A 14,176-nucleotide genomic window follows, 5' to 3' on the forward strand; every position below is an offset into this window, starting at 1 on the left:
TTACACCTGAGTCATGTGACAACAAGAAGGGGAAAGAGTGAATTGGGCCCAGTTTGGACATTTTCACTGTCTGGTGTGTTTTTGAGGGGACAGTATATTTGCACTGTTATACAAGCTGTACACTGACTACTTAAGATATATTACAGTATTTGCCGAAGAAGAGCACAATTGCATGTGGTTGCAAGTTTTCAAACCCATAAACTGTCGAGGACCAGAGAAATGAAACTGTAGGTGTGAAAGCAATATGGTTTTGGACAATACCATTTGCATTAAATACAATTTTTATCATAACGTTTTAAAAGTATTTGGACGTGGTGTCCCATCAGGGTACCAAATTGAGACATGGTTGTACTAATAATGAGTTGTGAGCTAGAGTTGTAATAAAACTGTGCGCCACATCTCTGACAGATTCACCACCCCAAACCCTGAACCAAGCGGAACAACATCCACGTTCATGGACCAGACAACTTCTCCCTCTGTTGTCCACGCCAACAACTTTGCTGCCTACCCCTCGATGTAAGCATGCATGCTTATTTTTATTTACACGACCAATAAGACTGTTTTAAGTTAATTGTGAAGAATCCATTGTGCTTTTTCATTTGTGGTTAAGAATAAAGACTCAGTGGTCATAAATAAATAATCAGGTTTTGGATTTAGATTAGTTTTTTGTGTCAATCATGAAAGGTCATAAATTAAGAGTTCCAAAACAAAGATTTTTTTGTTGAGTGGAACCTTAAACGTCAAACACACTCCATTCCATCTGCTCTATCCTCTTATTTCTTCACATTTTCAAACTATTTTTCTTATAGGAAATAGAAGTAATCAGTTTCTCCTGGACAATATTTTTATAGATTCTATATAGGTATATCTCTACCTGAAAACATTTTGGTGGATTTCCAAATAGTATCATTGCGGTTGAGTCTGTCAAAAAATTGTCACAAGCATTATGGTAGCAGTGTTTCCCCTACCATTATATTGACAGGGCACCCCATTTTTATTTAAGTGCAATTTTTGCTAAAGGAGCCTGAGAGGCCATTTTATTTTCATTGGGTATTTATTTTGTCTTTTTCAGTTAAATTTATTATTTTGTTTATTTTATTTAAAAGCTACTGACATTCCAATGTTAAATACTCTTGAGAAATAAAAATGTATTGCTTTTGATACCATTTACTCGCTTTATTGTGCCATATAATTAATGAAAAAATGGTCTCAAAAATGTCAGTTATCGACAATAATTTGTAGGACAATTATCGTCTATCAAAATTTGTTATCGTAACAGGCCTAATGTCAGCTGGTCTTTAGTGGCATGTTTTTTGGGATTAAGTTTATTTTTATGACAAAGAGGTACTTTGCAATTACCGTATTTTCTGTACTATAAAGCGCTCGAGTATAATGGACGCCACACACGGGAGGCGACATCGCCTCGACTCCATTCATTTTCAATGGAACCTGTGCGATAGGGCAATTATCGCGTGTCACTTGGCTGGATGGTGATTCGTGTGTGTGAAAGTTTGTACTCGTGCGTGTCATGCGACGTGTGTCATGTGACGCGTACCTTGCGACGCGATCTTAGTCCTTGTCTGTCGCCCAGACGAGGACCAATCAGCGGGTGTTTGACATTTCTAAAAAAAGAATATAGAGATATAAAAAAAAAAGCAGCGGCTTGCGAACTCATTGGAGCCAGAGTAAACATATCGGGTAAGTTTACATTAATTTACTGTACATGGACGTTTATGTAAGTTTATCTTCAATACTAGCAAGATCCGATACTAGCAAGAGTCCTCGATCAACACTGGCTGCTTTTCCTTCTCTGAACTACTTTGATACCCTGAAATTCCCTCCACATCTGACAGCTAATCAAACCGTGGGAGACTCGTACAATTCGCCCACGATGTGAATGCGTCACTCACCTGTGTAGCTGGTCACAATCGCTTGTCGCCTCCCGTGTGCGTGGTTTCATACGCGCTGGCGATAAATTTCACCAATTGCAGCTGTTTGTCGCCTCCGGTGTGTGGCGCCCATAAGTCTCACCCGCCAAAAATGCACAATGAAGAAGAATAAAACATATATAAGTCGCACTGGACTATAAGTCACATTTTTTGGGCGGAAATGTATTTTATAAAATCAAAGACCAAGAACAGACATTTCTTCTTGAAAGGCAAGTTATAGTAATAACAATAAAATGGAGAACTACAGGCTAAATAGGCGTCTATTAACGTAACGTGAATAGGTGGTATGTTAACATAACATTAACCGTTATTCAGTTCAACTATAGCCTAAACAACATTAACTAGTTTACTTGCAGATTGTAATCTGCAGAATATGATTTTCTTTTTGGGGGCATTTGTGTTCCGTCTTTCTCAGTTGTCTTTATAAGTTGATGTTTACATTGTACATTTTCAGTGGTACGGGAGTGATAGGCGTAGCAGATACTGGCACACAAGCCTAGAGCGCCCTCTCGTGGCTGTCAGTGTGGAAAAAAATCGCATATATACAGTAATTCGCTCCGTCACAGGAAAAAAGTGAGTGACTTCTCGTCCGGAAAATACATTAATCGCCATTCATCTTATCACTCTTCATAACTTTCTGGAGTGTATGCAAATTGCCATCATGAAAATTGCGGCAGCAACGTCATTCTCGATAATGACACACTCTTACTAGCTTCAGCCATCATCTTCACAATGTCTTCAGGGGGGATGTCCCGATCCACATTTTTTGCGTTCCGATCAGATTTTTTTTTAAAGTCTTACCGATACGGTCCGGTACCGAACGTTTTTTTTTGGTATGTTTTTTTTTTTTTTGTAATAATAAGCTTTTGTTGCAAACGTGAATTTGTGGAACTGAATGTGGCTATGAAAATAGCTCTTCAAACATTGAAAATAATGCAACCAAAGTATTGTTGAATTTAGTTTTTTATTCCACAGCATGACCAACAGTATTGTGTTTGGCTTTTGTAACAATCCAATAAAAGTCCATCCAATAAAAGATCATATTGGAAAAAATGGGTTTGCAAAATACTTTTAGGGTAGGACTAATCATTTGACATAGTTATAGATCAATTTGTGGTGTGAGTTACAATAAATTTTTTAAACAAACTCTCTTAGGGGCCTGTGGAATCCGTTTTATTTTTTTCACCAAATTCCGTTTTCTCCGTTTTAATTTTTTTAGAATTCAGTTTTTTACCTTTTCCACTTATTTTACCAGCATAGAGTGTGTGCTACTTGGGTTAGTGAATAAAATGCAAAAATCCTTACATTTATTGATGCAATACATCATCGTCCCTTTTTGTCCAGTGAGTGAAAAATGGATGTAGCTTAGCTAACTTTTCTAATGGGATGCCAGCTTCAGCACATATTGCTACAAAATCTTCAAATAAGTGTAATGGCCGTGCTTTTGATTAAGGAAGATGGAGTCACAGATGTAATTCCATTCGCGTTATTAATGTAAGATATTTTAATGACATCCTTATTTTGTCTACATAATTAGACAAATGTGACATAGGTCGCTCTTATTTTGAAGGCCGCAATGTGTTGTGTTGCCAATGGCATTAGACGGTTGATACGCGCTGGGTGCAAGATAAACGTTTCTCTCGTCTTTTTTCACTCAGAACCTGCACGTCGTCAGTGGGAAATGTAAAATGGTCTTTACATTAAAGCACTAAAACACAACACAGTGAAAATAAATACTCATACATGTATATACACACATAGCTGCACTAGCTAAACTAAGCGAACCCCGCTAGCTTCCATTCACGCTTCGTAACAGAGGAGTTCCAAAAGTTTTTCACCGGCGTTTCGACATGTTTAGTAGTGTTTGTGCTGTCCCTATTATAAGCAACCGGTGGTCAGAGCGACACTTCCCGTGTAAACTCCCTACACCATGACGCAGCAGCCCGGGCACAGTGAGAGGGAAGTACCGCTCTAGCTGCGGAGCTGTTTTTCCAACGTCCAAGGTGAAACTAAATTCACCACGGTACACCGTGGACATGTCTGCAAGGTAGTGTTGCGTTTTCGTCTTCTTGCGAGTTGCACGGGTCGAGTGGCAACCAGCTTTGAGGCACATTACAACACCTACCATGTTGGAGTGTGGCTCAGAGATCCGAATGTGATACGGCAACCGGATCGGGCCGATCTCAGGGCGGAAGCCGATATTATCCGATCTTCACAAATACAGCGGATCACCAGCCGATCCCGATCCTGAAGATCGGATCGGGACATTCCAGTCTTTAGCTTGGGTTCTTGAGTTGATTTGCACTTTTCGGACCAAAATGTTAATCCCATGTTTTGCATGATAATTGTTTAAACAGATGAACGTGACACGTTCAAGCATCTGGAAATTGCACCCAAGGATGAACCAGACTTGTGGAGCTCCTCAATTCCTGGTTGCTCATTTATTTTGATTTTCCCATAATGTCAAACAGTGTTTTTGAGGTGTAGCCTTAAAATACATGCACAGATGTATCACCAACTAACTCAAATGTTGTCAATTAACCTATCAGAACCTTCCAAAGCTATGTAGTTATTGCAACAAATTATTGAGTAGAATATTCTCCTAAAATGCTGCTGTCCCTTCAGGGGTGACACCATGTTGGATGCAGAGGCAGACTTTGACCTGGAGGACACCATGGATGTGGCTCGGCATGTGGAGGAGCTGCTCTGTCGGCCCATGGCCAACCAGTGGAGCAGTCAGCAGTCCTGAATGGGACACATCCCATCACCCATGTGACCGTGTCACCACAGAACCGCAGAAGCGGCTTCATATACGGGGCTTTATTACAAAACGGTCAGGTATTGAATTTACTTTTGTTTGTCTTAGTTTGTTTGTTGGGAGGTAAAGTCTGTTAGAGCTATTCAACAGGAGCCAACATTTTCCCAAAAGTCTGTTGTTTTTTAGATTTAAATCCGACTCATACAGAAGTACAGAATTATCAGTGCCTACATTAACTTCAGTATTAAGGTAAATATATACAAAAGCTTTTCCACCTTTGTCTTCATATTCTAATGTACTGATGTTTTACTATGTTATAAGGAGACTCTTCTACAACTGTACAGGCCATTTGTTCAACTATATGACGTGTATATAACACAGAAATGATATCAAAAGCTCCCTTTTTGGTATTTTAAACTGCAATTAGATTGATAATTTCATAATGTACGTTTGTCTAAATTGATCCTTCAGCAATGAGGTGTGTGTATATAGACATATAGTCATGAGAATAGCATCTCTTTCATTGCCAAGGCAATCATGTATGGCCCTCTGTAGTGGTCAGTAGTTTTAGGGAACTAGTCTGGAAGCCTCGTGCTAAAGCAGGACTGTAATGTCTGTTTTTCACCACACATCACTGGTGCTATAGAGGTTGATATTTTTATAGCACAGGCAAGAAAGCTGTAGCACACTGGCAGATGATACAGTATCCATGCATGAAATGCACACCTAATACAATATAGGAACAAAACTCTATAAGAATGAACTTGATAAACTATGTTAATCAGAGATTACGGTAGAGCTTCTATTTTGAAGGTCATAGTGTCCCATTGATTACCGATCTTCAGGACAAATTTGGCAACTGGCGGCCCGTCCTGGAAAAAACAACTCACAGCTATTGTTATGTGTACTGTCCAGGTAAAGAATATAAAGATGACAGTACTTGCTGCGGCTGTCGCCATAAATCAGTAGTGAAAGTCTTCTGTCCACCCACGAGTACGTGACAATATGCTAACAGTGTTGCCAACCTATGGTAATTTAGCATTCTAGCGACTTTTTTTTTGTGTTATTGGAGGCTTTTGAAGATTGATGTAAAAGCACTTATCATTCTTAAGACTGGATTATGCTCCTGCGTAGTCGCTATCTTTTTATAGCTCTTTGTCAGGGTTGAGCGTGTGCCGTGCTACTCTGTGCCAAAACTCTCCAGTTAAAATCATGGCAAAACCTCACAAAACACATGTGACTTTCGGTACAATCTTACCACTGTCTCATGACTTTTGGCACGAAACACGCGGATGCACACACAAACGCTTCTGATTCACTCTGCGGTAAAGTTCTGAATATCAATAACTCCCAGGCAAAGGATACCTTCCGACAGTGCTAACAAAGACAACGAGATACAGATCAAATGAGCAGTCCTCTGCAGTATGACCTACATTTATCTCTATGAGCAGCCAGGACCTTCTACAAATGTCTCATCTGAGTAAAACATGTTTTGTGTGTTTGAGGTTTTGGCATGATTTTGACTCCATACGAAACGCTACTGTTTCAAATTAGTGAGCGACCATAACTCTCGTTGACCTCTCCGCATGTTGCTTTTCTTTGCCGCGAGCGAAAAATTAAAGTGAGGAGTGTATTACTGGGCCGGAACAGTCACTTTTCTTGCAAACGTTGGTCAGAAATCGGAGGAGAAGGCGAGCCATTTTCACACAGGAAATGGCAAATTTTGGTAATCAGTCAATGATATCATTTAGTAACTTGTAGCAACTTTTAGGACAGCCAATAGGAGGAGTTGGAAACACTGTATGCTAAAATACAGTACAGCCATAAAGCAACCTACAATAGGTGCCTTGGTTACACACCACTTAGTACACGGGGAAAGTTTGTGTAAATGTACGTGTTTGTGAACTTGCGCACATAGAGTCATTGTTTGCGACAAGCAAGTGAGTGTGGACGAATGAACAAAAGGGCAATAAAAGTAAAGTTTCACGAGTGGTCACGCTCAGACGTCGACTGAAGTGAGAAATGATAATGATGGAAAAATGTTAAGACCAGTTAAAAAAATTACAAGAATTTACATTTTGCACTGTTGGATCTTCAAAGGTTGGAGGTTCAAAGTAGAGCTTCAACATACCAAAAGAAGAAATGGGAGTAAGACAAAAAAAAATGTACAGCAATTTATTGCAAACAAGCATTAAAGTGAAATAGATGATCAAAAGACCGTAGCTTAAAAAAAACAAACAATGCAATTGCAATTGTTCAATTGGTTTTAAAATTTTGATCAGGAGTGTGCCCCATATTAACTGACATTGTGGCCTGCGGTGCAAATTATTTTCAGACATTTGCCTTATTGAGGTGTCGAAATCTAGCATTTGTTGGCTAACATCAGCTCTGCAACATACTCAAACACAAGCGGGCTCGCTGTCGCCCTTGTGCAGTCATTTTTTTTAATAGCATTTGCAACATGTATGTTGCACTGTACAGCCCTGTAAGTCTAACATTGTTGCTAACATTAACATTCACAGCTGTAGTTGCAGTGCAGGTACAAACTTAAACTAAAATGATCCAAAAATATTATAACGCTGGAAAGTTGTTAGTGTTTATGTCTACATTCATTGGCTTCTGACCTTTTTCCTTGCTTGCTGTGTTTAACCACAGTGGCTTACACCTCACTAGGGGGAGACAAAGAACAAAAAAAAAAAACCCTGACAAAATCACCGTAGTACATTACAATTGCTGTAATAACTTTTAAAATAATTATTATTGTTATATTACATGTCATAGTAATAATGACAGTACAATATACTTTTTATTTTCTGTATTTAATACTGACATATTCATTAATGTCATCACCTTTTGTTACCAGTCAGATGGGAGAAATCCAAAGTTACTATGTGGTGTACAAAGTGCTTAGAACTTATTGGCCTGTGGCATATTCGAAGAATGCAATTGAAGACTTTAATCCCACATCAGAACATTGCAAAGAAAGTTTACAGCCACAATGAACAGAACAGGGTGATGAAAAAAAGCATCGCATGCATGTGTTGACCTGCAGTGCTTGCTTAAACAAATGGACGAGACCAGTGGTCCCCAACCACAGAGATGCGGAGAACTTTCAGGCGCAATGATTTTTTTTAAATACACTTAAAAAAATTACATTTGTAAATGAACTACCATCAAATTTTATGCAGATGCATATACATTTTGGAAATATGCTCCATTATTTTATTCAAAAAATAATAAACAGTTAGAAATCCCACAGTTTTTGCATGTACAGTAGTGTGAAAAAGTGTTTGCCCCCTCCTAAGTCCTTTTTTGACAACACAACTGAACACAAAAGGCAGTTTTTTTTTTTTTTTTTTTTTTTTTTATTATTATTAAGGGAGAAAAATACAAATCTACATGGCCCTGTGTGGAAAAAGTGATTGCTCTCCCTCAGAAATAAAGTAATTGAAATCTGTCAGTCTGGAAAAGGTTATAAAACCATTTCTAAACCTCTGGGACTCCAGCGAACCACAGGGAGAGCCATTATCCACAAATGGAGAAAACATGGAGCAGTGGTGAACATTCCCAGGAGTGGCCGGCCAACCAAAATGACTCCTAGAGCACAGCAACGACTCATCAAGGAGGTCACAAAAGACCCCACAATAAAATCCAAAGAACTGCAGGCCTCACTTGCCTCAGTTAAGGTCAGTGTTCATGACTCCAACGTAAGAAAGACACTGGGCAAAAACGTGTTCCAAGATGAAAACCACTGTTGAACAAAAAGAACATTAAGGCTCGGGTCAGTTTTGCTGCTTCAGGACATGGAAGACTTGCTGTGATAAATGAAACCATGAACTCTGCTGTCTACCAAAAAATCCTGAAGGAGAATGTCCGGCCATCTGTTCGTGGCCTCAAGCTGAAACCAACTTGGGTTCTGCAGCAGGACAATGATCCAAAACACACCAGCAAGTCCACCTCTGAATGGCTGAAGAAAAACAAAATGAAGACTTTGGAGTGGCCTAGTCAAAGTCCTGACCTGAATCCTATTGAGATGCTGTGGCATGACCTTAAAAAGGCGCTACATGCTGAAAAACCCTCCAATGTGGCTGAATTACAACAATTCTGCAAAGATGAGTGGGCCAAAATTCCTCCACAGCGCTGTAAGAGACTCATTGCAAGTTATCACAAACGCTTGATTGCAGTTGTTGCTGCTAAGGGTGGCCCAACCAGTTATTAGTTTTAGGTGGCAATCACTTTTTCACACAGGACCATGTAGGTTTAGATTTTATTTCACCCTTAATAACAAAGTTTCATTTAAAAACTGCATTTTGTGTTCAGTTGTGTTATCATTGACTAATTTAAATTTGCTTGATGATCTGAAACATTTAAGTGTGACAAACATGCAAAAAAAGAAGAAATCAGGAAGGGGGGGGGGGCAAACACTTTTTCTCACCACTGTATTTGGTCCCGAGTGCTGGTACTATGTCGGAATGCATAAAAGTAAGTGTTGATGACGTGTTTGCGTGCTAATATGCACACAATTTGCCCACTTACAAAAGACATGAACAATATAGAATTTTTAATCGTAGGTTTCATTCAGTGAAAGAGACAGCATGTCTATTATTTCCCCCACTGTATATACTGTAATTCCTCCATCAGTGTTTTTCTGTATTAACTGTGGTCTTCAACTGTGGAGATCAAGTTGCAGGGCTTGCAGACCACTGTATAATGAATTCTAACGCTCTTGCTCGACTGTCCTTACTTTGCTGCCTTATGTGTCTAAGTGTCTTATTTACAAAAATGACAGTTATTATTCCCATTTGGGAATTACAGCCATTTTACGCTGAGGACCTCAATTTTGAACCATGACCACACATGATGCGGTATGCTTTGGAGTCGCATTACGTCATTCAGTTATACACCCTGGACTGGCCGCCAGTCAACCACAGGGCACATGCTGTCTAACGTCACATGGTGCCTGACTCAGTGGCATAAACAGAAATCTTGCATGACGTCCCCACCGTGTCGTCTTGTTTACGGTGGTTGGAATGTGGCCTTAAATGTGAATACTTGTACACTTTTTTAGTATTTTTTTATTTTGAAGACTAATTGTGCACGTGGAATTCACACAGTACATATTGTCAAAATGAAAACTAGATGGCTTTATGGGAAAATGCTAATGCTTCATAACGGCATTTTTTTAAGTGAGCAATTGTTCCAGCAAAATAACTGGGAGCATACTGTGCATTGTTGTTTGTTTGATTTTGAAATAAAGTTTTAAAAAATATTTTCTGGGCTGTATTTGCTACAATCTGCCATGCTTTGGGGATTGCCAAGGAACAATACTGTTCAGTATAGAACATTTACGGACATGTCAGTCCTGTGAAGCTCAACAGAGGAATGTGCACCTTAAATAGAGGGTGTCCAAAGTGCGGCCGGGCACCCATTTTTATCCATTTCTTTCCATTGTACCTTGGTATATTTTAAAAATTAAATAATTGTTAATGAGATATATTGTAATATGTTACACTAATAACTACAGTCGATCAAACCAAACCTCGTTTTTTGTACGCCTCATACATGTTTTCATATGATTCGGTTTTCGTTTAAACTTTTCACCAAAATGTTGCCTCCATTTTTGTACTCTGTATGTGTACAATCGTGTTCATAACAAACTACAGTAATCCCTTCTTTATTGCAGTTAATTGGTTCTAGACCCGACCGTAATAAACTGAATATTTTTGTAGTTAGAGCATAGAAAACCTGTTTATGAGTTTCTAAATACGTTTCTACCATTATTAGAGCCCCCTAGACATGAAATAACACCCCTATAGTCAGTATAACAGTAGCCTGCGTTATTATGATGATGATGATGATGATGCTGATGATGACCTGTCACGATAACAAAATTTGCTGGTCAATAATTGTGCTGTGAATTGTCGTCGATAATCGATAATATTAACTTTTTAAGACTGTTTTTTTCATTAATTGTCATGGAAGGTGTAATTCACATTTGAACTACTAGATGGTACTCAAGTATAGTGTACCTGTGTGAGTCACAGAAGTTGGCTATTGTGCCGCCAGTGGCGGTTCTGGCTTGAATGACACCCTGGGCGGATCGAAGCTGTGGCGCCCCCAATGATCCACATCACGTGGTGGCTGTTTGATCAGTATGGGGGCGCGAGTATCACGCCTGGAGAGGGTGTCCATCTGCCACACATGTGCTGACTTGATGAGGATTTGATGAGTGCTGAACATTAGTAAATAGGATTTTCTTTTTTCTTCAATCCTCCCGTGAGCGTGTCTAAGTGTCTTTGGGCAAGATACTATAGAACCCCCATTTGCTCCTGATGCTGTGTCATCAGTAGGTAAATATGCTAGCATGTCAAAGCGCTTTGAGTGCCTTTTGAGGTGGAAAAGCGCTATACAAGTGGAAGACCATTTACTATTTACACACAGTTATGTATTGTATTGTTAAACTAATGTAGGGAACCATATTTGATCTGGAACACAGCTGAGTGGTGGAGTAAAATGCAGTGTTTCTGATTGTCCCTCAACACGTCTTCTTTCACTCAGTTATGCAGTTCAGGAATTGCTGTTTGTGACATGTGCATGTACGTTCTCCCAGGCAATTTGTACTGTCTGTTAAACATTTCTTTCTTCTTATTGAAAGATTGCATTTCGTTTTTATATTTACTGCGCCGATCAAACGCCTCAGTAAGTGTTGACTGTCGGGACAAAGGCTCTGCTTCACATCCACACTGGAGCTGTGCCATTCGGCTTAGAAACTATCGCTTTCGTGCCTTCATATATATTAACGTTTGCTACGTAGCCCCCGCCTCCACGTACTGGGACAATTGATTCATCGATTATCGTGACAGGCCTAATGATGACGATCATTATTATTATTATTATTATGTTACTATTGTGCCTAATTATAAAACAATAAAAGCCTGTCGCTGGTGATCAAATCTGGTGCGTGTTACTAGTGGAAACTAGTAGCCAGTGTATAGTACAGTTCATCAATGTCTTGTATTGCCTTAAACTGTATTTGTGCTTTACCGTAAATTCCGGTGTACAAGTCACACCCACTAAATTGAGAGGCAAAAACAGATTTGTACATGGATAAAAGTTGCACGTGTCCACGTCATAAAATGGCATACTGTGGCGCGCACGAGCCCATGAGGACCAGGCGGCTCTTTATTTGACAGGAACCAATCATGAGCAACAAGCACGTGAACCCATTGGAAATCGCAGGAGGTCATTATATACAGTATAACAGTATAACACCATAACACAGTGTCATCTTACTAAGAACACTTTACTAACAACATTAAATTAATCACACAGCAATTTAAGATTGCGATGCTTAAAGCGGCGGGTGTCTCTTGTTTCCCTGAAGAGATCCCGTTGCCTACACGTAGGAGTTACGCAATGTGGTTTAAACAAAGCAGTGTACGTTATTTTACAGATGTATCTGTATAGCAATCATGTGGCAAACATCATAGTGAGGATGGATGGATCGTTTTTTTTTTATGCCATGTGACCCACATTACGTTCAACATACTACAACAAGAAACTTTTGCAATGCTAACGTGTGAGTTATTATGTCTTGTTATGTAATACGAGTGTAATTGTAATTAGAAGGTCATAAACTGGTTTTCAGTGCTCTAACTACCATAATATTCCATTTATTAATATTGAATCCTACTATGTGAAAATTCATGGTTTGGTCTGGAGTCATCCATCCATCTATTTTCTATGCCGCTTATCCTAGTTAGGGTCACGGCGGTATGCTGGAGCCTATCCCAGCTGACTCCGGGCGAGAGGCGGGGTACACCCTGGACTGGTCGCCAGCCAATTGCAGGGCACATATAGACAAACAATCATTCACACTCACATTCATACCTATGGACACCTTTGAGTCGCCAGTTAACCTAACTTGCATGTTTTTGGAATGTGGGAGGAAACCGGAGTACCTGGAGAACTCCGCACAGAGATGCCCAAGCAGAGATTCGAACCCAGGTCTTCCCGATCTGGACTGGAAACAATTAATCACAATAAGCGAGGGATTACTGACATAAAACTTTAGTAATGCCTTAATCAGGCTGCATAATTTGCTGACTTGTGTACGCAAATTGCTATTAATTATGTTGGAGTTTATTAATAATTTTTTAATCAAGATTGTTTTATTGCAAATTGGTTTTTGGTTTTATGTTGGTGTTTGTTCTTATATCTGTCCTTAAAGTCTTACATTGGTTTGAAAAGGACATTGCTCAGGAATATATGTTTTTTTGGAGGAGGGATTTTAGTGTGTCTGTATGGCATTAAACCTTTTTCACCTTTACAGAGCTTATGTAATGTTGATAATTGATTTTGGTGAATGTGTTTGTTTTCATTTCGTAGCGCTCTCCAAGCTAGTATCAAGTAATTACAACAGAATTTGACTATGCTAACTGTGGCGGTAGTAGGATTTTAGTAGGATTCAAAAGCAAGACTGAGCAAGAACAAGACAAAAAAAAAACAAAAAAAAAACAAAGAACACGTGCATTTGTGACTATGTTGTTGATTTTGGTGCTTCAAAGTGACAGCTGTCTTTGATGACTGATTATCGACTGTTTGTGTGGCGGCGGGTGGTTCAAATGTAACTATAACTCATAAGTCCATCTACTGTAAGTCCACCAACACAGCATAGCAATGTTTACACTCCTGATCAAAAATTTTAAGAGTAGCTGAAAAATGGCAAAAATTTACATTTTGCTCTGTTGGAACTTAAGGAGCTTCTAAGTAGAGCTTCAAAATGCAAAAAGGAGAAATGGGAGTGAGACAACAAAAAACAATTTTGAGGATGGACGGAGTAAGCAGTTTATTGCAAACAAGCATTAAAGTGAAATAGGCTGTTCATCAGCTGATCAAAAGTTTAAGACCACAGCCTGTAAAAACCAAAATCTTGGCAATAATGTGAATTCAATGTGATTTTCTGTCTGTGATCTCTTGATGGCAAAGGCAAAAAAGCTTTCTCTCTTTGCACACGGTCGGATAGTTGAGCTGCTTGCTGCTGTAAGACGCAGTAAGACAGTCATTTGAAACTTCTTCTTTCCTATTCTGAGGGTTATGGAACAAAAACGTCAAGCGGTAGTCCCAGAAAAATGTCACCGACCCTGAGCCGGTGGAGTCCATTGGCTGTCCCTCAAGGCACGGGATGATTGTCATCCCAAATAAAGGTTGGAACTGGTGCCGAGTGCAGTCCAATGACAATCAAACGGCATCTGCGAGAGAAGGGTTTTAAGAAGAAAAAATATCTCCAAAGGCCTCATCTCCTTCAACCCCACAAAATTGCCCGTTTGGAATTTTTAGGAGATGTTGCAGGGGGCATCCCTCATGACTGAGGGCCTTCGTCTGTGTGGTAAAGACTGGCTTTTTCAACAGGGCGATGCTGCAGTTCGCAATGTCCGCTTGACAAAGAGGAATAATATCACTCTGTTGG

At 39.5% G+C, this 14,176-nt stretch overlaps 1 protein-coding gene across 5 annotated transcripts in view; it reads left to right on the plus strand.

Annotated features, from left to right (window-relative positions):
• Nucleotides 1-9,958, plus strand: part of LOC129177155 (signal transducer and activator of transcription 5B-like) — a 30,597-nt gene extending 20,639 nt beyond the window's left edge. For 3 of the 5 annotated variants that reach the window (XM_054767963.1, XM_054767964.1, XM_054767965.1), the window contains 2 exons: nucleotides 409-516; nucleotides 4,575-9,958. In XM_054767963.1, coding sequence (XP_054623938.1) covers nucleotides 409-516; nucleotides 4,575-4,698 — 232 coding nt within the window. In that variant the 3' untranslated portion in view covers nucleotides 4,699-9,958. The remainder of the gene's footprint in view (nucleotides 1-408; nucleotides 517-4,574) is intronic. The other 2 variants (XR_008569581.1, XR_008569582.1) reach the window with 1 other exon arrangement.
• Nucleotides 9,959-14,176: the final 4,218 nt, after the last annotated feature.

The sequence above is a fragment of the Dunckerocampus dactyliophorus genome, chromosome 2, assembly GCF_027744805.1.
Source record: "Dunckerocampus dactyliophorus isolate RoL2022-P2 chromosome 2, RoL_Ddac_1.1, whole genome shotgun sequence".
Taxonomy (NCBI): Eukaryota; Metazoa; Chordata; class Actinopteri; order Syngnathiformes; family Syngnathidae; genus Dunckerocampus; species Dunckerocampus dactyliophorus.